This window comes from Phyllobates terribilis, unplaced genomic scaffold, assembly GCF_046119375.1.
Source record: "Phyllobates terribilis strain yellow unplaced genomic scaffold, ASM4611937v1 Scaffold_2__4_contigs__length_985480577, whole genome shotgun sequence".
In the NCBI taxonomy this organism is placed as follows: domain Eukaryota; kingdom Metazoa; phylum Chordata; class Amphibia; order Anura; family Dendrobatidae; genus Phyllobates; species Phyllobates terribilis.
This window is the reverse complement of record NW_027362762.1, coordinates 794173549-794199078: the sequence shown is the minus strand read 5'-3', so window position 1 is coordinate 794199078 and position 25530 is coordinate 794173549. Positions and strand designations below refer to the sequence as shown.

The window sequence follows — 25530 nt, the reverse complement described above, 5'->3', positions numbered from 1 at the left end:
CCAAGGAAAGGCCCTACCACAAGGTCAGCTAGCACAGGACAGGAACAAAGTTAGGCCTAGCTCCAGGCAGGTCAGAAACTTAATACGCAGAGGTAAGAAACAGGAGGCCCTACACCCGCTCATTGGGGAGGATCCTGACATGCACCCTTCACCCTACAGTGCTCCGGGACGTGCCTGAATTTCCATCAGTAAAAGGTACTGAAGTGACTATCGTGTCTGTCCCTGTTCTTGCTCTGACCCGGCTGGGTCACGCCTGTCCTGCATCCCCTTTTCAGTACGCTGCCCTGCGGCCTAGCTCCACCTGTGGGGAGCTATTCCATCAAGCTGCCTTATCATCGGCCTCAGTGGACTGTGCAGCGCTGGTGAATCTCACCAGAAACCACAGGTGGCATCACGAACTTTAATAAAACTAATAAAAAACCAATCCCTTTTTAAAGAGTGACCCCAGGGTACGGGCCCGGGAGCCGACCACCGCGACATCCCCAAGGCCAGGCTAAAGGCCCGGGTACCCAAGTAATCCCCATCCCCCTGGGTGAGTCACATACACATGCAAATTCATGATACATAAATGGCATGTGTTAGACACACACACTCACTGCATATTACACATATACTGTATGTTACACAGATATGTACACTGCATGTATACACACACTGAACACATATACAAATAGTGTAGATATACCAGGCTGCCTCCTTTTTTAGTTCCTCCTGGTTTCCTCCGCTTCTTCACTCCCTCCATACTCTTGCAGATTAATGGACCTTTGTTCACATGATCATGATATCACAAAAGATCCTTCTACTCTTTTTGGAAACTGCACTGATCATGCACTACTCACATTATCAGTGCAACTTCTGGCTTTTAAAGTCTGGAGCTCTTTTTTGGAGGCTATTTAAGACTTATATCTCCTGTTGTTTCAGGAAATGCACATAGACATTACCAGTAATGAACAAACTCTGATCCTATCTTTTGTATTGAAGCATCTAATGAGCGTGTGTAAAGGAAATTGTAAAGGAAGGAGGAGCAGGGTCTGCTGTAACATCACCTATTGTGAATGATGAATCTAGTTTTGTCAACTGTGTTACCTGACACTGTAATCCTGCCTCTGATGATAAGGAACCTGCTGAAATGCTTCTTGAAATGAAGTATGAACCTAAAATAGCTCCAAATGTTCAGTGTGAAAATTGAAATATTACTCATTTTGTTTTCTAATACACATGGTGATATGGGTACAAAAAACATTGCCAAAAAGTTTAAAAAAAATACAAAAAATTGTTTTATACTATAGGTAATTTTCTGATGTCAAGTTCCCTTTAAGCCTCACACCATAATGAAATCCGTTCTAAGCTCTAAAGCTAAAGCTTGTTTGATAAAGAAAATTTCTTTATTTTACTTTTTAAACTTTTTAAACTATTCATGTACCTTCATAAGTAACCTTCATTCAAATTTTGATTTGATAAATCAATCATAAACATGAAAATAAGTATCTTTGTAATATATCATATCAGAAAAATGTGATTCTTTCTCCTCCTGTACTGAGCTTTCACTCTCAATTCAAGGCTAAAATCTGTAAAATCTCTATATAGTGAACTTATTTTCCCATTACTGAGATACGAGATGGCAGTTGGTGCTTTACAAATTCTATGAAGGGGGAAGAGTAGGGGGAAGGAGACATTCTGATTCAAGTTCTCCTTAAATGGAAGTTCTACTCCATAGAACTTTATGAGCACTAACTGCCATGTCCTATCTCAGTAATGGGAAAGTCTGTATTCAATGAAATTGATTTTATTCATAAAATGAGAATTTCGAAACTGAGTGATCAGTCCAGTAGGAGTAAGAAGCAATTTTTTTTAAAGATTTATAACACAGTTTCTTATTTTCACATGTACAATTGATTTCTGAAACAAAATTAAAATGACGGTTACTTTTTAAGCTCGAGGTGTGAGATTTATAACCACTAGGTTCTCACCACATTCAGGTTTAGTACAGAAGTAATTTATGGATTGATGTATTTTTTATTCTGCGTTGGCACTGACTTAGCTGTACTTAAGGAGAAAGATAGAAAGGTAAATAACCTGTGATGACAGAAGAACGCACTGTCACACCTCTTTATGGTGTTTCTCAGCTCTATTAAAGGTGATTGACACATGCAAAACTCAACTTTAACCTTTCTCAGGCTTTTCACTCAACGTCAATCACCGGCTATTACACATGATAAATATTCAAAGATTTTTCGATACATGTAATGCTGAAATGTGCTTAGTACTCTGTGATATTAGGTGAAATTGCTTGACTCAAAGCATATTAAAGTAATATGTTTCTAAATCTAATCTATTTTTTACACAACAAATGACAGACCTGAAGAATTATAGATAAATATACAGTACTGTGAAAAAGTTATAGACTGGTGTGAAAAAAACGCTGCACAGTAAGAATACTTTCAAAATAGAATTTCAGAATTAATAATGTATTTTAATCAATTAAGTCAATGAACAAGAAGAAATCTAAATCAAATCAATATTTGGTGTGACCACCCTCTGCCTTAAAGGAAACCGGTCACAAGAAATAATGCTATTAACCTGCAGATATGCGGTTAATCTGCAGGTTAATAGCGTTATTATGCTGCCCAGCACCTGCATGCAGCCGAATACAGCTGGAAGAAAATTAACTTTACTCTCCCTGCCAGCATTTGCTTTCAGTCCTGGGGGTGGGGGCACTGCGAGTTCAGTTATCGCTCTGAGAATACAAAGCGGCCATTGCAACCGCGTCCCCGGCCCTGACTGAGACTCCCTCTGCATTGCGGCCGGCTGTCAGTCAGGACCGAGGGCGCGGTTACAGCCACCGCTCTGTATACTCAGAGCGATACTGAACCGGCAGCGCCCCCCACCCCCATGACTGAAACCGAATGCTGGCGAGGAGAATAAAGTTCATTTTCTCCCCGCTGCATTCAGCTGTGTGCAGGTGCCAGGCAGCATAATACCGCTGTTAACCTGCAAGTTAACTGCATATCTGCAAGGTAATAGCGTTATTTCTGGTGACAGGTTCTCTTTAAATACAGTACAGACCAAAAGTTTGGACACACCTTCTCATTTAAAGATTTTTCTGTATTTTCATGACTATGAAAATTGTACATTCACACTGAAGGCATCAAAACTATGAATTAACACATGTGGAATTACACTGTGTTCCAAATTATTATGCAAATAATATTTTCTCAGATTTTCCCAAATTACCTATATGAATTGCAGTCATTGTAAGAGTACAATTGAAAGGTTTTTGTACAAACTGCCTATGATAACAGTATATTTTTTAAAAAATAAAACACTCAAACTGCACTCAAAATGCATGTTCCAAATTATTATGCACAGCATGGTCATTTTTGAAATTATAAGCATTAGCAGGTTATTACAAACTGAAATTAAACGGTTTTCAACTCAAAACTTTATTCTAGGTGATGTTACATTTGCACATAGGACCCCTTGTTCAAAAGGAGCTTCTGAACTCTCTCGTCCATTGAATTTATCAGGTTTTGGATGGTTTCTGCTTGTTTTGCATGAGGACAGAATACCCTCTCCCCATGATTCCAGCCCAAAACATTACTCCACCTCCTCCTTGTTGGAGCCGTAGCCGTCTTTGCACGGGGTGTCCATCAACCAGCCATCCTCCACTCCATCCATCTGGACCATCGAGCATTGCACGGCACTCATCGGTGAACAAAACAGTTTTGAAGTCAGTCTTCATGTATTGTTTGGCCCACTGGAGCAGTTTCTGCTTGGGTGCAGTGGATAGAGGAGGTCGACAGGATGGCTTCCGCACAGCTGCAAACCTCTGAAGGACCCTGCATCTTGTTGTTCAGGGGACGTTGGAGGCACAAGCAGCTTCAAAAACTTGTCTGCTGCTATGACAAGGCTTTTTTGCCGCTGCTCTTTTAACCTGACGTAATTGCCTGTAGGAAAGAGTCCTCAATTTTCCCTTATCAGCACGCACATGTGTGTACTGTGAATCAGCTACATACTTCTTGATTGTGCGATGATCACGATGAAGTGTCTTGGCAATGTTGATTGTAGTCATGCCTTGACCTAAACACTCCACAATTTGTTGCTTCTCAGCAGCCGACACATCCTTTTTCTTTCCCATTTTGCCAGAAAATGTAGGCTGCTTAATAATGTGGGACAGCCTTCTTAAGTAGTCTTGTCTTTCATTGGACACACCTGCCAAACTATTTAGCACAGGTGTCTGCAATTGCTTACAGTGATATAAAGAGCCCTGACACACATCACCATCAATGAGTTTAACTGACAAACAAAAAAGTTCTTACCTTATCACTCCTAAACACTTTTTGCATAAAAATTTGGAACACAGTGTATATACTTAACAAAAAAGTGTGAAACAACTGAAAATATGTCTTATAATCTAGGTTCTTCAAAGTAGCCACCTTTGATGACTGCTTTGCACACTCTTGGCATTCTCTTGATGAACTTCAAGAGGTAGTCACCGGAAATGGTTTTCACTTCACAGGTATGCCCTGTCAGGTTTAATAAGTGGGATTTCTTGCCTTATAAATGGGGTTGGGACCATCAGTTGTGTTGTGCAGAAGTCAGGTGGATACACAGCTGATAGTCCTACTGAATAGACTGTTAGAATTTGTATTATGGCAAGAAAAAAGCAGCTAAGTAAAGAAAAACGAGTGGCCATCATTACTTTAAGAAATTAAGGTCAGTCAGTCCAAAAAATTGGGAAAACTTTGAAAGTGTCCCCAAGTGCAGTTGCAAAAACCATCAAGCGCTACAAAGAAACTGGCTCACATGAGGACCGCCCCAGGAAAGCAAGACCAAGAGTCACCTCTGCTTCTGAGGATAAGTTTATCCGAGTCATCAGCCTCAGAAATCGCAGGTTAACAGCAGCTCAGATTAGATACCAGGTCAATGCCACACAGAGTTCTAGCAGCAGACACATCTCTTCAACAACTGTTAAGAGGAAACTTTGTTCAGCAGGCCTTCATGGTAAAATAGCTGCTAGGAAACCACTGCTAAGGACAGGCAAGAAGCAGAAGAGACTTGTTTGGGCTAAAGAACACAAGGAATGGACATTAGACCAGTGGAAATCTGTGCTTTGGTCTGATGAGTCCAAATTTGAGATCTTTAGTTCCAACCACCGTGTCTTTGTGCGACGCAGAAAAGGTGAACGGATGGACTCTACATGCCTGGTTCCCATCGTGAAGCATGGAGGAGGAGGTGTGATGGTGTGGGGGTGCTTTGCTGGTGACACTGTTGGGGATTTATTCAAAATTGAAGGCATACTGAACCAGCATGTCTACCACAGCATCTTGCAGCGGCATGCTATTCCATCCGGTTTGCGTTTAGTTGGACCATCATTTATTTGTCAACAGGACAATGACCCCAAACACACCTCCAGGCTGTGTAAGGGCTATTTGACCAAGATGGAGAGTGATGGGGTGCTACGCCAGATGACCTGGCCTCCACAGTCACCAGACCTGAAATCAATCGAGGAGTCAAAGGAGTGACTCTTTAGCTACAATTCTTCCATAAAAAGCATTTCTTGAAAGACATCTGCAAATGGTTGATGTGTGCATCTGGTTACTGCCAGTTCTGTGCTGATGGCACTGCTGGACATCTTCCAATTTTGAAGGGAAGCATGATGTGTCTTTCATCTGCTGCACTAATTTTTTTTGGTCAATTACTGCAGCTTAAAAAGTAAATCTTGAAACCCCAGTCTGCTTTGAAATCTCTGTGTGGGAGAGACCTTGCTGATGCAGTATCACTACCTTGTGTCTTGTTGCTGTGCTCAGTCTAGCATGGTGTGTGACCTGTAGTAGGGTTTGGCCGTTTCTCACACAGTTTTAAGCCTGCTACACATCTGTTACTGTTTCAGTTAATAACTGTATTTCAACCAACATATGAAAATGATGATCATTATCACCTGTTTGGTATAACTGGTTACTCATACATCTGACTATAATCCTACAAAATCCCTGACTTTGTGCAAGTGTACCTGGGAAAATTGATTCTGTTTTGAATGCAAAAGGTGGTCCCTCCAAATATTGATTTAACTTTAGATTTTTGTTCTGTTCCTTCACTTTATATATATTAGCATATTATAGCATTATATTTATATGACTTTTTTCAGTATTTTTTAATAAAGGGAGAAAGGTTTTAGAGTCATGCCAAATGTGGATTACTGAATTTAAGAAATTTGTGTTTAGAAAACTGTAATTGAATACAACACCAGGTTCAACCTGGTAACATCTTGAGCCTACATCCTAGTCATTAATAAATTTGGGACCCAGCTGATCAACTTGACATATGTATGGAGAGATACTGGTACACCACCTGCAGTATTAGGCCTCATTCAGAAATTTATTTTTCTTATGGACTGTGTATTTTAATCAGACTTTGATCAGAGTATGGTCCAAGTGTCATCAGTTTTTCTCAAATATTGAGAAAGCAAAAGTTTATCCACCTTCTCCTTTCTGGCACTCCGAAAAAATCATCCGAGTGCAGTCCAATTTTTTAGCGGACTCATAGACTTGCATTGCCTACTTTGATCCGACCTTCGGATGAAAATTGGACATGCCTCCGCGATTTTCCCCAGACCTCTCAGTCTGTGAAAAATCACAAAACTTTGAATGGACCCAAAGACTATCACAGGTACAAGTGCTATCCGTGAAAACCACGAATAGCACTAGTTCAAGAATATCGGAAGTCTGAATGAGGCCTTAACGAAATTGTTAACTTTCATGTTTTTATCCACAGACATGCTGTATTAAAAATAAGAGTCAGCCTTACTTACTCCCTACTGCTACAGCACTGCATTTGTCCTTCAGCAGTGGCATCAATACTGCAGCCATGTCAACAAACACTGGGGACAGTGGTAGAGATGCAGTGTTGGGGTGCGGGGGGTACAAGCCCACAATCCCAGGACAGGAGGGTTACGTAATCCCTTCCATTCCACCATTCTTGGTTAATGTTACAATGACTGTCCATGTGCTGGTTAGAAGATGTCACCAATGTGACCTGAGGTTTCTTATAGCCATAAGTCATTTTCAATGCCCGTTGCCTCTGTGCTACATTCCCATTTGGATGCTGTTCATTCTCATAGTAGACATTTGACAGCACTCTCATGTAGTTCTATAAAACAGACCAGTCAAGTATGAATATGCCTATAAAGTTATGCAGCCTACAAAATGTTACAGTAACATCATTCTTACAAGGTACTAAAATGATTACAGTGTGAATGACCTCTCCGCAGCTCATAAGTGTAAGTATGCAATCGTATTCTAGCTAGTAAAAAGTCTGACTGTGCAGTTTGGATACAAGTTGTATCACTTTACCTTTGTGCTGACGATCAGTTTTATTATTTGTTTCTGCAGAGATGGATGTGACGGGAATGCTGCTGTTTGCTATGATAACATTTATGACAGTAGTCACTTTGCTGGTATTCTTAGAAGAAGCGCACTATATGTACACGAAAATGTCCGGCTCCAAAAAGGCAATAATTATCTGGATAAATTCTGCTGCTCCGGTACGTACTTGTACAATCAGTGCTATTAACAGTACAATATCATTCAGAAGTAAAAAGGGAAATTATAATAAACTTCAGAAAAATGAATCTTTACTCAAGCTTATCTAAAGGAATATGTCATATTGAAGATGGAGTCTGATCTGAAGGCAGCATGGCATAGAGCAGGAGCTGAGCAGAGGGAAAATATTCAATATTATTTGTGATTTATTTATTGAAACTACTCTTTCTCTGCTTAGGAGTCCAGTGGGAGGTCCTAATGAGTGATTGACAGCCTTCCCTGTATGTTGTGTATACTGTAAATAGATAGCTGTCAATCATTAAGACCGCCCACTGGACTCCAAAGTGTAAGTTATACTATATGTTCCCCACAGATCAATCTGCTCATTTCCTCCTGTTCTATGACATGCTGCCTATAGGAAAGTGCTATGGGCTCCATCAAAATGTGGAATAAAGCACTTGTGTTAGATTGAGCTTTTCTGTTTTAGGGCTGTTTTTAGGCCGCATAACTCAGATGAGGATCGCAACACAATGCTCGGACTGGTAGTCGGCTCTTTCATCAGGAGCGTGATAGCTGCATAGAAATACATGCTTAATAAAATAATGCTGACTTAATAGGTGCCCAGAAGAAAAAATATCTGTCAATCCTGAAAAAATTCTTCGGCACACACAAAAGAATGATGCAAGGTATGGTGATTTATTTCCCAATCGCAAAAATGTATCAACGTTTCGGCCTGTTAGGGCCTTTATCTAGGTTTATCTACACAAATAGCTGTCAGGGAGGACACTGGAATTGCAGAGCTTGTAGCGCTGGGATAACTCCATGCTGTCCAGGACAGCCAACGGCCAGTCCGAGCGTTTCAATACAATCCTCATCCGAGTTATACAGCCGGGTAACTCTCCCCTTAAAATGAATGAATTTATTCTAAAATGTATGTAGATGTAATAACGTGTTTCTGCTGTCCTGTGAAATCATTAGTGACATCTAAACCAAGTTTAATCCCACCATAATCCTACTATAATATCTGTGAGCGAGGCAAAGATATAAACAATGTATAAGAGTCAGAATGGCAGGAAGGTTGACAATAGAAATGGCAACACACAGCCAGATATTTAGCCAGACATTTCCAGGAAAATTAACAGAGGAATGATACAATTACAAGTTCTAGGAAGAGATGTTACAGAATTGTAATTTATTAAGAAACGCAGAGTGATGACAGGTTATTGTGATCCACATGACAACATATTCATTAAATCAGTATTAACTAATAAACAGAAATACAGGAATATTTTAGTAACATTCTCTTCTCTTATAGGTAATTGCGATAACATGCTGTGTTGGAATGTGGATTCCTAGGAGTACAATGTTTACAGATTTTACTGCCTCGGTGTAAGTGATAGAAGTATTATTACGTATTTTAATAATTAACCCTTAGTGACGCCCGCCAGACATGGTATCTTTGTGCTGTTATTGTGTGGTGCAGGCTCAGGAACTGAGCACGCTCCATACAGCGAGGATGCCAGCTGTGCTATATACAGCACCTGAAATTAAGTGGATGCTATTGGAGGTAGCTAGCTCCAATCATATCCATTTAATCTGTCAAATGGCACTGTCAAGTGTGACAACGGCATTTAACAGGTTTCAAAATGGTGTCTATCACTTTTTGTGATTTTGTGGTGCCAATCAGTTCTTATGGCAGCTGGGGACCTTCTGAAGGCCTCTCATGTCTGATATGTGAGATCTCCTATAAAGCCCAGTGTAACACCAGGGTTAATAGGAGATCATCGTTTTTTCACATCAATATACTGTGATAGTATGCTAACAAGAAGTCGCAGATTCAAATCCCCTAAGTAGACCAATTACAAAATGAAAAAAATAATTAAAAAGTATATCTACAAAATAATTATATATATACATATATATATACATATATATATATATATATATATATATATATATATATATATATATATATATATATAGTTTCAATCACTGCCCTTTCCCCAAAGGTAAACAGCAAAATATAAAAAGTTAAAAGAAAAATAACATTTAGTACTGCTGCATGTGTAACTGTTTGAACTAATAAATAATGGAAATATTTATTCCATACAGTGAACCCCAAATGGAAAAAAAATCAAAATAGAGAATTAGTGATTCTTGGTTGCCTCAATTCCCCAATAAGTGCAAAAATACCCCCAAAAATACAAAGTTACAGGTCTCAGAAAATGGTGACACAAACCAAATTATTTTTTACCATTTAAAATATATAAAAAATAATAATTATAAGTTTGCCATTGCGGTAATCCTATTGACCTGACCTCATGTTGTCAGGTTATTTTTACTGCACAACAAATGCCTTAAAACAAAACACACAAAGAAATTGTGGAATTAAGCTTTTTTTTTTTACAAGATGCGGATTCCCTGTTCTGTTTGTCTGCAACAGATAATTGGAAAAAATATAGAGTTAAGAACAGTCTAGTTGTCTTATCACAGGTAATCAATACCCTTTATTGCCATCCATTTTCTTCCATTTGTAATGGATCCAGTAAGCAAAAAAAGGATCCTTACAAATGAAAGAAAAATGGATGGCTAATTAACGGATCCGTTTTCCATGGACTTCAATGTTAAAAAAACGGATTCAGCAGCGATCAGTTTTTTAAAACCGGACTAAAAAGTTGTGTCTGCAGAACTTTTTTTGCCAATGGATCGCTGCTGGATCATTACTGAACATGTGAACATAAACCTTTTCTCTTTGGTGCAGCCAAGTCATGTAAGAACTAGTGTTGAGCGAGTATGTTCTGTCCGAGTATGCTCGGGCCGAGCTCCGAGTATTTATAGCTGCTCGGTGATATGTTTGAATCGCTCCCGTGTGCATGATTTGCAACTGTTTGACAGCTTTATTACATGTGAGGAATGTGTAAGAAATAGACATTCCTCCCATGTATTAAAACTGTCAAACAGTCGCAAATCATGCACACGGGAGCCGATTCAACAATATCACCGAGCAGCTATAAATACTTGGAGCTCGGCCTGAGCATACTCGCCGAAAGGGTTAATAGAACATACTCGCTCAACACTAGTAAGAACACATCCCTGCATAGCTGAGATTTATTAATGCAGCCACCATTTCTAGATGTAATGTTGAACATGCACTTGCTTAGAATAACTATGGCCCAATGAGACACCAATTTCTGTGTTATCTCCTCTCTATTAGGTTCCTGTCTGTCCTCATACACAAATTTCAGCTGATGCTGGTGAGTGAAAGTGGTGGTAGCAGAGCGTTCCTCGCAAAGTATGCCGACACCAAGCTTCAGCTTTCCACCGGGCCGCTGTGCTGCTGCTGTGTGTGCTTTCCGAGAAAAAATATTCACAGGTTGGTGTACGAGGTGTTAGAAAGAATGCCTATCCTTCCACAGCTCTGTTATCACAGGAGATAATCAGCTCGGCTGCTGTACACACATAGATTCTGATATCTTATCTGATTAGTGTGATACGGTGTACATGGCTTTTGCATGGTAGTTTTTCTAGTAGCCAATGATTCCTTTACAGCATTGATAGGAATCAGTAGACCACTCTTCCCTCTGCAGGAGACCTAAAACACGTTAGAAAAATGTTGGCCTACCCCGAAGGCAAGGCATCTCAACATTAGCCATCCTTTGTTTCAATGGGAGATAAGCTTCTGCTACAGGTGTCTGGAAGCTGCTTCTTCCCTTCTATCCACTGAGAATACATGCACGCTCATTTAAACTGAGCGAACATGCACATGGGTGAAGAAGGGGTAGCGTTAGGAGGAACAGTTGTAGGCCACATGATTGTCCAAGTTGTATGGGCACCTTAAAACAAGTTAGTAGAGTCAGATTGCAGAATTTGGAATGGTATTTTTCTATTGAAATCATCTGAGGTTAAAATCTTGATATTATCAACAAATATAAGAAAAATTGAACAGATGACGCTGATATTTGGGAATTTTTTTGTGATTTTACTGACTTTAAAGTTTAGTACTCCATTTTTCCTATAAAAAAATCTAACTGTTTTATAAATAAATACATATGCATGTATATATATTTATATGTATACTGTATATACATATACATATATTTATTAGTATTATTTATATATATATATATATATATATTGTGTGCAATGTATAATAGAAATAGAATAGAATAATTCAAATTTAATGTGTCAGAAATTCTCTTGATATCAATGTAAAATTATAAAATATGAAAGCCTTAAAAAAAAACATCATAATACAAAAAAATTAAATATTACAATATATTCTGATTTATTTTCAATTTTTTCAGTCGTACCTTATTTATCCTGAAGTTGGGAACCTTTCAGTTTGCCTTGCTGAGGCCAATACTTATGTTTTTGGCAATTGTGCTTTGGACTAATGGAACATACGCCATTGGTGATGTAAGTATTGTACTGTTACTGGATACAACACATTCATCTACTTCTTTAGGACAAAGGACACAATAAGAGTATGACTGAGCAGTGTGATGCACATTAGACTAAAGTAGGAGGAACATAAGGTGGGATTGGTTGACAGTATAATGAGTATGAGGACCTCTTGACTTTCTTCCCCCAACATATGATGTCAGGGTAGAGAAGAACCTGGTATATTGTAATTCCAGAGCTGCTCCTTTTTGTTCTCCATGGAGTCAAGCTTCTTTCCAAGGAGTTTGGCAGCGGTTCTCTAAAAGAGAAAACAGGAACTCTTTGCAACTACCTGCACCATCAAAAGGCAATAAACATGTCTGATTAAGCCATGTGCATGAGAACAATGACAAATGTGTCTGTTTATCATGTTGCAGCCCTCCTTGAGCTGCTTGTACCTCACCTTCCTTCATAAAACGTAGACTGTCCAGGTCCAGGTGGTGATGGGTGAAATCAGACAATCTGTGATGTTTTGAAAATTAGCATACAGTCGTCACTTTATTTTGTAGGTGTCATGATGAAGTCACTAAAGATTTAAAAGGGGGCTGGATGCCCATGTTGAATGTAATGATATTAAAAATTGTATGTACTAGATTACTACATATGGTTCACTGATCTAAGGATTACTTCTGAATGCCATTTTTGTAGTGTTAAATTTTCCCTAAGAGTGAGAGAAAAAATGGGGGGTTTCCTTCCATTGGGTTACAGAATTTTAGGCTGAGCTGAACCGACAAATATTGTTTTTAGCCATATGTTACTTTTTACATTTGCTAATACATAATAAAACCAGATAAAATATTTTAAAAATTAATATAAAAAACAAACATCAGATCACAAAAAATCAGAAAAAAACAGATGGGAAACCCACTGAATATTCACTGACGAGCAAAGGGGTAACAATGTTTTGAACTTTTGACTTTCATGCTCCATACCTCACCATGCACTATTGCTTCGAACGTGAGACTACCATCATTTTATAGACCATCATCTTGACTATCTCATACATAAATTTGACTTACAAATATTTAGCATATGATTAGTTATGCAGATTCTTGTCATTTCACTGCATTGTTACTGTTTTTCTCCTGGTAGTGGAAAAATCTTTTTCTTCCTGCATATTACAAATTATAACCTGTTCTCACATTCCCTAATAGCTCAGTGTGTTATTAGGTTGATTCCCAAGCGAAAGGTCACTGGTTTGAATCGAGGAGAAGCCAAGAAGAAGATTTACCAATAAAAGAGAAACAGCATCATCCAGCTCATCGATATTGGTCTCTCGTCCAAGAAAATTGTCAAACTGCATCATGTGAGCGCCATGACAGTTGGAAGAATACAAAATGAAGTCCGTCCATCCAATAAAAACCCAAGAAGTGGACATCCAGGCAAAATATCAGAGTCAACAAGTCGGTTCATTACAAGGTCTATCAGTTCTGGAGCAACAAACACGGCAGTGGAGGAGGCTCGTATGCTTTGTAAGAGTGAGATCACAGATGATGATGCAAGCACTGTGCAACGCACATTACATAAGTCTGGAATGGTGGCCCGAAAAAAAGTGACTAAGCCTCGACTTCAATATCGTCATAAGAAGCGTTGGCCCGAGTTTGCAAAAAACTGTGAAAAGTCGACAGTAGAAGATTGGAAACGGGTGATTTGGAGCGATGAGACAAAAGTCAGTAGACCAGGTTGTGATGGATGTAAATGGATGGGGAAGAAACAAGGGAAAAAGAGGCTAATGGATCGAGAAATTGAAGGCACTGTCGAGTTTGGTGAAGAAAGCCTGATGATATGGGGTTGTTTCATAGCCAAAGGCGTTGTATACTTGACCAGGATCAATGGTGGTCTCAATGCTGAGGTATATGTGAGTATCCTACAAGATGAGTTACTTCGTACACTTGAGTACTATGGGAATGAAGAGGAAAACATAGTGTTCCAGCAGGACAACGACCTGAAGCATACATCGAGATTGGAGAAGAAATGATTCCATGACAATGAAGTAGAGGTGTTGGATTGGCCTCCACAGTCCCCAGACCTCAACCCAATCAAACACTTGTGGGTAGAGTTGAAGAAAAAGCTATATACCTACCAAAGTGAGTTGACCAGTATGCACCAACTTTGGGAATGTTTGAATCTGATTGAGAGCATGCTCAGAAGGATTCAGGCAGTGTTGAAAGCCAAAGGTGGATTTGCAAAATACTAATAAAATAATAAAAATTCAAATTGAGATTTTTAGGAGCAAAACAGGAACAATGTAGTGACATGACAAGAATCTACTTAACTAATTATATGCTAAATAGTTGCAAGTCAATTTATGTATGAGATAGCCAAGAATATTGTCTAGAAAATGATGGATGGTACTCTCACGTTCAAAGCAGTAGTGGGTGGTGCGATATGGAGCCTGAAAGTCAAAAGCCCTAAACATTGTTACACTTTTGCTCATCAGTGTAATTCGCTACTTGCCAGCACATTTTCTTCAAATTGTGCTCTATTTCTATGGTGCAATAAGCAGTTACATTTGGATATAAGATTTAGGTTTTTTTCTTTTCCATTTGCAAACTACAGAACATGTTTTTCGTGTGTCGGCCATTACACATAAAAGAGAAATCCAGACAAAGTAATGTTCTCATATATTACAAATACACCTGAAAAGATGAGATTTGTGAGTCTGTGACCTAAAGCTACTCTTTTTTAAGAACGAAAATTGCCTTTGCACAGTTATTGCTGCTTAACCCCTTCGCAACCCTGGGATTTTCCGTTTTTGCATTTTCGTTTTTTGCTCTCCTTGTTCCCAGAGCCATAGCGTTTTTATTCTTTGGGCAATAATATGGCCGTGTGAGGGCTTATTTTTTGCGGGACGAGTTGTACTTTTAAACGCCATTACTAGTTTTACCATATCGTGTACTGGAAGACGGGAAAAAAATTCCAAGTGCGATGAAATTGCAAAAAAAATGCAATTCCACAGTTTTTTTTTTTTTCTTTCCACGTTCACTGGATGCTAAAACTGAGCTGCCATGATTATTCTCCAGGTCATTACGAGTTCGTAGACACCAAACATATATAGGTTCCTTTTTATTTAAGTGGTGAAAAAAAAATCCAAAATTTGCTAAAAAAATGGCGCCATTTTCCAAGCCCCGTAGCGTCTCCATTTTTTGGGATCTGGGGCCGGGTGAGGGCTTATTTTTTGCGCGCCAGGCTGACGTTTTTATTGATACCATTTTGGGGTAGATACAATGTTTTGATCGCCCGTTATTGCATTTTATTGTAATGTTGCAGCGACCAAAAAAACATAATTGTGGCGTTTGGAATCTTTTTCTCGTCACACCGTTTACCGATCGGATTAATTATTTTTTTATATTGATAGATCGGGCGATTCTGAACGCGGCGGTACCAAATATGTGAATGTGGGTTTTATTTTTTATTATTTTATTTTGAATTGGGCAAAAGGGGGGTGATTTAAACTTCTATATTTTGATTTTTTAAATATTTTTAAAAACATTTTTTTTTAAACTTTTTGCTTGCTTCTATCGTCTCCATAGGAGACTAGAAGCAGCAGTTGTCTGATCGCCTCAGCTTCATAAAGGTGATGAGCAGATCACTTCTATGTAGCAGAAATGCTCCTGTGCTATGAGCGCCGACCACTAGGTGGCGATCATAGTAATCTTTACATGACAGCCACTGGAGACTGCTGCAGACCCAGGGTTGTCATGCCCATCCATCGGTGACCTGCGATCACGTGACGGGATCACCGATGGGCGGGGTAAGTGACGTGCTTCCAGTGCAGTGAAGTTAAATGCCGCTGTCAGAGATTGACAGCGGCATTTAACATGTTAACAGCTGCGGGTGGATCGCGATTCCACCCACGGCTGTTGCGGACACATGTGAGCTGTAACAATCAGCTGACATGTGCCCGGTTCAGTGCGGGCTCAGCGCCGGAGTCCTCCCTGAACCGGGGGTGATGGACTGGGGCATACTAATACGCCCTGGGCCATTATTAAGGGGTTTTAATATCTGTCACAACATTCAATCCAATGACAGTCATCAGACCTCATTTATCAAAACTAGCGAATAGTAAGACCATCTTTGTTGCCCATAGCAACAAGTTTGATTGGTTGCTATGGGCAACAAATACTTTAACTTTTAGATAGATTTTACAAATGAGGCCTTTGTTATGCGCTTTCCCTGCTAATGACTTCTTAGGCTATGTGCCCACGTAGCATAGTAACATAGTAACATAGTTTATAAAGCCGAATAAAGACTTGCGTCCATCAAGTTCGACCTGTTAGTTCTGTAATTGCTAAAGTTGATCCAGAGGAGGGCAAAAACCCCAAATGATTTGGCCAATCTTCACCTGAGGAAAAATTCCCTCCCGACTCTGAAACCAGCAGTCAGAATAAATCCCTGTATCAACCTACTATTTTATTTTATTTTTAAGTATATGCTGAAATCTGCCTGGTATCTAGAAATGCATCCAGTCCCCGCTTGAACTGGTGTAGTGAATCTGACATTACCGTCTCCTCACTCAGTGAATTCCATATTCTCACTGCTCTTACCGTAAAGAACCCCTTCCTATGCTGGTGCTGAAACCTTTTCTCTTCCAGTCTTAGTGAATGCCCTCTTGTTACCGTAATATCCCTCCTTTTGAACAAATCCCGGGCAAGATCTCTATACTGTCCCCTAACATATTTGTACACATTTATTATGTCCCCCCTCAACCTTCTCTTTTCCAGGCTGAATAGTCCTAGTTTTGCCAACCTCTCTGGGTATTGCAGTCCCTCCATTCCCTTTATTAATTTTGTTGCCCTCCTTTGTACCTTTTCAAGCTCATTTATATCCTTTCTATATATTGGGGCCCATAACTGAGCACAGTATTCCAAGTGTGGTCTGACCAGTGCTTTGTACAGTGGAAGAACAATGTTCTCATCCTTTGCAGCTATACCTCTTCTGATACATCCCATTACCCTGTTTGCCCTTACAGCAGCGGCCTGACTTTGGGCACTCCAATTTAGTTTGCTATCAATCAAGATGCCCAAGTCCTTCTCCATCTCTGAATTCCCCAATGATTTCCCATTCAGTGAGTACTGGTGACTTCCATTTTTCCTTCCCATATGTATGACCTTACATTTCTCCTCGTTAAACCTCATTTGCCATTTAATGCTCCACCTACCCAGCTTATCCAAATCCCTCTGTAGGTCTGCACTGTCCTCTTTTGTATTAATTGTTTTACATAACTTTAAAAAAAAACTTTAGCAGATTTGATGCAGAGCGTTTTTGCAGATTTACATGTGTTTTTTCTGCCAGAGAGAAGCGTTTTTTCAGTGTTTTTACATGTGACGCACCCCCTGGGCCATGTTCAGGGGATACCCGGAGCTGGATCTGGATAGGGGTAGTAGTCCTTGTGGCGGTGACCCGGTCCGCGCCCAGGGTGTCAAACTAAGTGGCAGTCTATGGCAGTAGATGTTAACTTGGATGTCGACTACGCCACCCGTTGAGTACGGCTTTGCAGCCACCGCTGCAGAACAGTCCGCTGAGGCCGGTGGTATGGGTGCAGCGATGATGGTATAACCCCCAACGGGAGGGGTATGGCCTCAGGGCAGCAGGTGAAGATGATGGGGGTTGTGACGGTCAGTAAGAAGAGTCAGAGTCAGGAGATGCAGTTTCAGGGGTTTTACTCACAAGTGTTCTCTCAGTCACTCTGGCCTTGAGTGACCACCCGAGCTGTGCTGCGTCCACCAGGTCCTGGACTCGGCTAACCCCCAGGCAGTTCTGAAGCGTGGTCCTGAGCTCCCTTCTCTCTCTCTGTCTCTGGCCGTTCCCACCAGGGATCCACCTTTGGCCGGCTCCCTCGGGTCTCTTAGTGGTCAAACCTCCTCTGGGCTCCCTGACCCTATACTTGGTGTGCCTTTCTGGTGGATTTGGTGAGGGTCGTGGCAAATCTTGACCACGACCTCCGGTTCCTGGCTGAGGATAAGTGGCCTCCACCAGTTCGGGTTCCGGTACCCGTGTCCGCCAACCCTTCACCCTTTCTGGTCTGTTTCTGGGTTCTTGGGGTTCCCTCTGTCTTTCTCTCTGGGTCCTTCTTTCTCCTCTCTCCTCTGCAGGCTTGGCTCTGGAGCTGGGCCCAGCCGGAGCCACAGCTCCCTGTCAGCCCTCCTGGCTGAACTCCTCTGCACTGCTCCTCAGGCTAAAAAGACCCTGTCCTAAGATGGTGCCCACCATATATACTCCCTCTATGTGTGAGCCCAGGTGACTAGCACCCAATGAGCTCCTAGCTTTACCCAGACTACTCCCCCTATCTGCCCCTACACTACTGGGATGTTCCACCCCCCTCCCACTCCAGCCAGGGACAGACGCTGTCGTACCTGCACATATACTGGTGGGAGTACCGTAGTTCTGTCCCCCGGAAATGGGATGTATGTAGTGCATGCAGCCTACTGAGCTCAGTCCCACACTCCATCCTTACCCGGGAGTGGAATACCACACCTCTGGGTCGAGGTGCAATACCCCTGTAGCAGCCGAATCCTCAGGGTGCTACACATGCGTTTTCGCATGCGTTTTTTCAAGCAGTTTTCCAAGCGATTTTGAGCATCACTTGGAAAAGTGCTTGACAAGTTGGTCACACAATATAAATCCCTGCAACCGGCATGGATTTATAATGTGTGAACAACTGATGCTTTAAATGCTGCATCTATAGTAAAAAAAGAGAATTAAAACGTTAAAAATAAAAAAAAACCTGTATACTCACCTCTCCGGTCTCCTCCAGTCTGCTCCCGGCCACGTCATCTCTCTTCGACGTCCTGCAGTGTACTGTCAGGACCCGCGGTGACGTCATTTAGTCAGCTGATGGTCACGCGACCATCACCTGACCGCCGACGTCAGCAGTCGCGTGACCATCGTGTGACTAAATGACATCACCGCAGGTCCTGACAGTACACCGCGGGACGCCAAGGAGAGAGGACGTGGCCGGGAGCAGAAGGGGGGCCGCCGGAGAGGTGAATATACAGGTTTTGCTTATTTTTAACTTTTTTATTTCTTTTTTTCACCACGTGGTAGCCAGGATGAAGAGGAGTTGTAGTCTCCTCTTCATCCCGGGTACCACACGCACCGCGATTACACTGAAAATTCGCGGCCATTGAATTTAATTGAAATGCAGCAAATCCACATATACCTGCGGGTTTGCTGCTTTTCAATGTTCCTCAATGGCCGCGAATTTGCAGCGTAATCGCGATAGAAATGGTCATGCTGCGTTTTGCAGCGCAATGCAAATTCGGTGCGCAAATTAGTGCATCATGTGCACAGCACAACTGAATTCACATTGCTTTGCATGGCAGACTGTTTTACAAGCGTTTTCGCAGCTGTAAAAACGCTACAAAAATGTTACGTGGGCACATGGCCTTACAAGGAATCTGCCAGCACAAAAATGCTGTTCAAACATACACTAAATGCACCAGCGACTTAGCCAAGCAGTTCATTGTGTGGCACCCCAGGGGGTCTGGTTGCCACAGTGGTAGAAATACCATGTCTGAGAGCGAGCATGGGTTTTCCTGGTCAGGAGCACTGTTGCATGCAATGCCTCCTGCCCCAGTCAAGAGAGGGGAGGAACCTGCCCTTTATAAACTGGATCTGGGGCGGGGTTAGTGAAGTCGAGTCGAACAGTTCCAGAGAGAGGGACAGAGCAGCAAGGAGCTCTGTAGGAGACAGGAGCTGAACGCCAGGGACTGGAGCTAGCAGAGCTTGTCCTGGCCGAAGACGCAGAGAACCGGACACCAAAGTCCGAGGCTGTGAGGATATCCACATCCAGCAGCAGAAACCACCTGGCAGGGGATTTCAGGTCCTCTGGCCATAGAAAGTCCGGAGGCTCAGTCACACGCAAGGGACCGGCACCGCCATCAAGGAGCGGAAGGTACCAAAGGCCCCAAGTCACCAGCCATATGGGTGAGCACCACACGGTACACTCAGGGACGTGGGCTACTACACGACTACAGCAGGGTAGCCAGGAAGAGTGCAGTCAGACGGGAAGGCCTACACCTCCACAGGGCCAAGGGGACTCTTGTTCGCTCACAGACTGACCAGGCCTCTAATGTTAGCCAGTACTCCCGGCAGGGCCTTCTTCATTACCAACAGTAAAGATCCTGAACCGCACTGCACGGACTCGGAGTCATTTCTGCTGCGCCCGTGCATCACAACCCTCACCATCTACACACGCTGCCCTGAGGCTATACTCCTCCTGTGGAGAGTTATACTACCCTCTGCTGCGCACCCAACATCAGCCTCAGCGGTCTGCCCCGCAGCGGCGGTTCTCAGTTACTGCAATCCACGGGTGGCGTAGTCGGACATTTAAACATTAAAAACCAAGTAAACAGATCCGCCACTGGTTTGACCACCCTGAGCCACGGGACCGGGTCGCCGCCACGGAGACTACAACCCCTGACATTACACAGAGACCCGGCTCCGGGTATCCCCCCACCCACGGCCCAGGGGGCGCGTCAATTGCAACTTCCACTTTCATGTCTTTCATCTTTCTTTGCTGTTCTCTGGCTCCTGTACAGACAGAGCTATCAATTAAGGAAGAGGGGATGGCGATAGATGCAAAACAAGTAGGTGGAAAGATGCACTAAACTGTTTGGCCATGCCAGGTGTGCTAAAAATGCCTGTGCTTGGTTTGAGCAGTCATTCTGTACTGACTGTCACTAATTAGCTCATTACGGGATCGGTTAGTTTTTATTTTAAAAATCAGTGGTGGTTCGAGAATAAAGTTCAGTAATGAGAATGTGATATACCTATAATATATTAATTCCTTTTTTTTTAACTTAATTTCCTCTTTAGGATGATTGAGCGCATTCTTAAATGATCATACTCTGCACTCTCTGTCTAAGATTTCTTCAGAGATGCTCGAAAATTGTTTTTCTATTAAATACGGCATGAATGTCACACTAGACGCTAAAATTCCCATCATAGAATAACAGTCTGTTATTAAAAAACAATAAAAAAAAACTAACCCATATTATTTCAGTCTATGGATAGTTGAATTAGCACTCTAATATGGACTTATACAATGCATACTGCTCCTTCTAGAAAAGATGTAGCTTAAAGGGAATCTGTCAGCAGATTTTGCTATGTAATCTTAGGAAAAAACAAAAGACAAAAGCACTATACACAAATACCCAAAAGGTAAATGGATAAATCGCAAAGTGCATAAAATTGTGCATTTTTTATGCACTTTGCGATTTATCCATTTACCTTTTGGGTATTTGTGTATTGTGCTTTTGTCTTTTTTTTTCTGTCTAATGGCCTATGTGAATATGCATTTACATTTTGCATGCACACCAAATTACTTTTCAGTCCAGACTCCCAGGTTTTTTCTATGTAATCTTAGGGCAGCATGAGTTAGGTGCTGAGACACTGATTTCAGCGATGTGTCACTTATTAGGTTGGTTTCTCTCAGCAGGAGATTATCACTGCTGGACTAGGTGGTCAGGTGCATCCCGGTCCAACCATGCCCCCAGCACTGATTAGCAGCTTACTATCACTATACATTGTGGACAGGAAGCTGCTAATCAGGGCTATGGGCGAGGTTAGCTTTCTGAGCTGTGCTACATGCAATATCTAAAAACTCTGGTTGTCTCACAACTGTTGCACCCAATAAACTAAGTGACACATTGCTGGAATCAGGATCTCTTTCTCTACCTTATGCAGCTCTCAGATGAGGTAGCAAAAACCTACTGACAGATTCACTTTAATCAATGTGATATCAGCATGCGATAATGTAGGACGACATGACTCTGTAAATAACTTTTCTCTGGTCTTTTGCAGGCACGCGCAGAATCTTCTACAATTTATATCAATGTGATTGTTGGTGTGATCACCATTGTTGCACTCTGGGCTGTGGGAATCATGTTTAATCTTGTCAGACCTTCCTTAGTGGACAGAAATATTATTCCAAAATTTGCTTGTTACCAGGTGAGATATCAAATTATTATACTTTTTTTAACTTGTAAAACTATGACCATAAGACTTACATTGAATTTGGTTTGATTCCAAGATATTTAGCTATCCCTTAATTTACTGATCACTGAAGGTCCGACTGCTGGGGCCTGCAGCAATCTTGAGAAATGGGCATCAGGTTTTTCAAAGCCCCGCCTTGAATGGAGCAAGGATGCACATGTTCGATCTCCTCTTTATTTATCTACTATGGGACTGCCAGAGAAAGCCAAGCACAGCACTTGACTGTTTCCAGCAGTCCCATAGACAATGAAAATAGCAGAGTAGTGTAAGCCACCTCCGCTCCATATTGCAGAACTCCTGGGTTCCAGAGCACAATTCTAGGGATATCTGGGTAGTCCCTCCCCGCTCCACCGCCGTCGCCCCCCGGAAAGCTATTGTAAATTTGGACTATTAGACAGACCTCCATTTTATTAAAACTTTTTTTTCCTATTTACATCTCCAAAATTTGGGGTGCATCTTATGGTCTGGTGCATCTTACAGTTCGCAAAATATGGTACATGATGCAAATAAAAGCCCCTTTCATTCTATGTATTTATTTAGCTATTTGTGTTAATTGTAATATCCAACCTATTTAAATTCTACAATTAATCTAGGAGAAACTTGACAATTTAGCCTAAGTGAATAGTGGACAACCCTTAATAAACTGTATTGGCAACCTAATATGTGGCCATACTAAAATATCCTATGGAAAAAAAAAGACCTATGAGTTTGGCTTGATAACACTATGCCATTCGAGATTATACTACGAGTGATGAAGGCTATGTTCACACCACACGTTTTCTTACGTTTAGTGTCCACGCCAGTAAAGCTCCCACCAAACACATTAAATGTGTATAAAGGGTTTTCGTGCCCGATGTAATAAAATATTGGCTTTTGTCTAGCTGGTACGTGTTAATTTTCTAAAAAAAAAAAAAAAATAGAATACTGTTGTAGACTAAATTTCCCATCCCTCAATAAGAAAAAGTATACATTAAATGAATACTTTTTTTACTTGTAATTCTATGTTTGATGGATGCCACTGTAAGAGTTTTCTTTTAACACATAAATCAGGAGCTTTTCCAAGTGCTCATTCAGACACCCGTAGATCTCGGTCTGATCTCAGACCGCAATGCACAAACTGGCCGCGAATCTCCCAACCGGATATATATTTCTATGAGACTGCTTAGTCCTTTCACAGGCAGTCCAAGCATTGTGCTCCGAGATCAAGATCTACAAATGTCTGAATGAGTCCTTAAACCCATTTACCCCCGAGGGTGGTATGCACGTTAATGACCAGGCCAATTTTTACTATTCTATTCGGACCACTGTCACTTTATGAGGCAATTACTCTGGAACGCTTCAATGAATCCCACTGATTCAGAGACTGTTTTTTCATGACTTATTGTACTTCATGATAGTGGTAAAGTTTCTTCGATATCACTTGCGTTTATTTGTGAAAAAGAAATGAAATTTGGTGAAAATGTTAAAAATTTTGCAATTTTCAAAATTTTAATTGTTATGCCCTTAAATCAGAGAGCTACAGTACAGACCAAAAGTTTGGACACACCTTCTCATTTAAAGATTTTTCTGTATTTTAATGACTATGAAAATTGTACATTCACACTGAAGGCATCAAAGCTATGAATTAACACATGTGGAATTATATACTTAACAAAAAAGTGTGAAACAACTGAAAATATGTCTTATATTCTAGGTTATTCAAAGTAGCCACCTTTTGCTTTGATGACTGCTTTGCACACTCTTGGCATTCTCTTGTGAGCTTCAAGAGGTAGTCAAAGGAAATGGTTTTCACTTCACAGGTGTGCCCTGTCAGGTTTAATAAGTGGGATTTCTTGCTTTATAAATGCGGTTGGGACCATCAGTTGTGTTGTGCAGAAGTCTGGTGGGTACACAGCTGATAGTCCTACTGAATAGACTGTTAGAATTTGTATTATGGCAAGAAAAAAGCAGCTAAGTAAAGAAAAACGAGTGGCCATCATTACTTTAAGAAATGAAGGTCAGTCAGTCCGAAAAAATTGGGAAAACTTTGAAAGTGTCCCCAAGTGCAGTTGCAAAAACCATCAAGCGCTACAAAGAAACTGGCTCACATGAGGACCGCCCCAGGAAAGCAAGACCAAGAGTCACCTCTGCTTCTGAGGATAAGTTTATCCAAGTCACCAGCCTCAGAAATCGCAGGTTAACAGCAGCTCAGATTAGAGACCAGGTCAATGCCACACAGAGTTCTAGCAGCACACATCTCTTCAACAACTGTTAAGAGGAGACTTTGTGCAGCAGGCCTTCATGGTAAAATAGCTGCTAGGAAACCACTGCTAAGGACAGGCAACAAGCAGAAAAGACTTGTTTGGGCTAAAGAACACAAGGAATGGACATTAGACCAGTGGAAATCCAAATTTGAGATCTTTGGTTCCAACCACCGTGTCTTTGTGCGACGCAGAAAAGGTGAAATGATGGACTCTACATGCCTGGTTCCCACCATGAAGCATGGAGGAGGAGGTGTGATGGTGTGGGGGTGCTTTGCTGGTGACACTGTTGGGGATTTATTCAAAATTGAAGGCATACTGCACCAGCATGGCTACCACAGCATCTTGCAGCGTCATGCTATTCCATCCGGTTTGCGTTTAGTTGGACCATCATTTATTTTCCAACAGGACAATGACCCCAAACACACCTCCAGGCTGTGTAAGGGCTATTTGACCAAGAGGGAGAGTGATGGGGTGCTACGCCAGATGAACTGACCTCCACAGTCACCAGACCTGAACCCAATCGAGATTTGGGGTGAGCTGGACCGCAGAGGCAAAAGGGCCAATAAGTGCTAAGCATCTCTGGGAACTCCTTCAAGATTGTTGGAAGACCATTTCCGGTGACTACCTCTTGAAGCTCATCAAGAGAATGCCAAGAGTGTGCAAAGCAGTCATCAAAGGAAAAGGTGACTACTTTGAAGAACCTAGAATATAAGACATATTTTCAGTTGTTTCACACTTTTTTGTTAAGTATATAATTCCACATGTGTTAATTCATAGTTTTGATGCCTTCAGTGAGAATGTACAATTTTCATAGTCATGAAAATACAGAAAAATCTTTAAATGAGAAGGTGTGTCCAAACTTTTGGTCTGTACTGTATGTCACACAAAATAGTTAATAAATAACATTTCCCACATGTCTACTTTACATCAGCACAATTTTGGAACCCCAATTTTTTTTTATTAGGGAGCTATAAGGGTTAAAAGTTGACCAGAAATTTCTCATTTTTACAACAAAATTTACAAAACCATTTTTTTAGGGACCACATCACATTTGAAGTCACTTTGCTTGGCCTTTATGACAGAAAATACCCAAATGTGACACCATACTAAAAACTGCACCCCTAAAGGTGCTCAAAACCACATTCAAGAAGTTCATTAACCCTTCAGGTGCTTCACAGGAATTAATCGAATGTGAAAGGAAAAAATGAACATTTAACTTTTTTCACTAAAATTTTACTTTAGACCCCAATTTTTTTATTTTTACAAGGGTAACAGGAGAAATTGGACCCAAAAGTTGTTGTGCAATT

General features: G+C 41.2%; 1 protein-coding gene across 1 annotated transcript in view; it reads left to right on the top strand.

The window, feature by feature from the left end:
* LOC141229129 (organic solute transporter subunit alpha-like) overlaps nt 1-25530 on the top strand; it is a 68221-nt gene that overhangs the window by 14808 nt on the left and 27883 nt on the right. The window contains exons 2-6 of the mRNA XM_073667412.1: nt 7392-7543; nt 8857-8930; nt 10756-10914; nt 11846-11957; nt 21789-21935. Of these exons, the coding sequence (XP_073523513.1) occupies nt 7392-7543; nt 8857-8930; nt 10756-10914; nt 11846-11957; nt 21789-21935 (644 nt within the window). The remainder of the gene's footprint in view (nt 1-7391; nt 7544-8856; nt 8931-10755; nt 10915-11845; nt 11958-21788; nt 21936-25530) is intronic.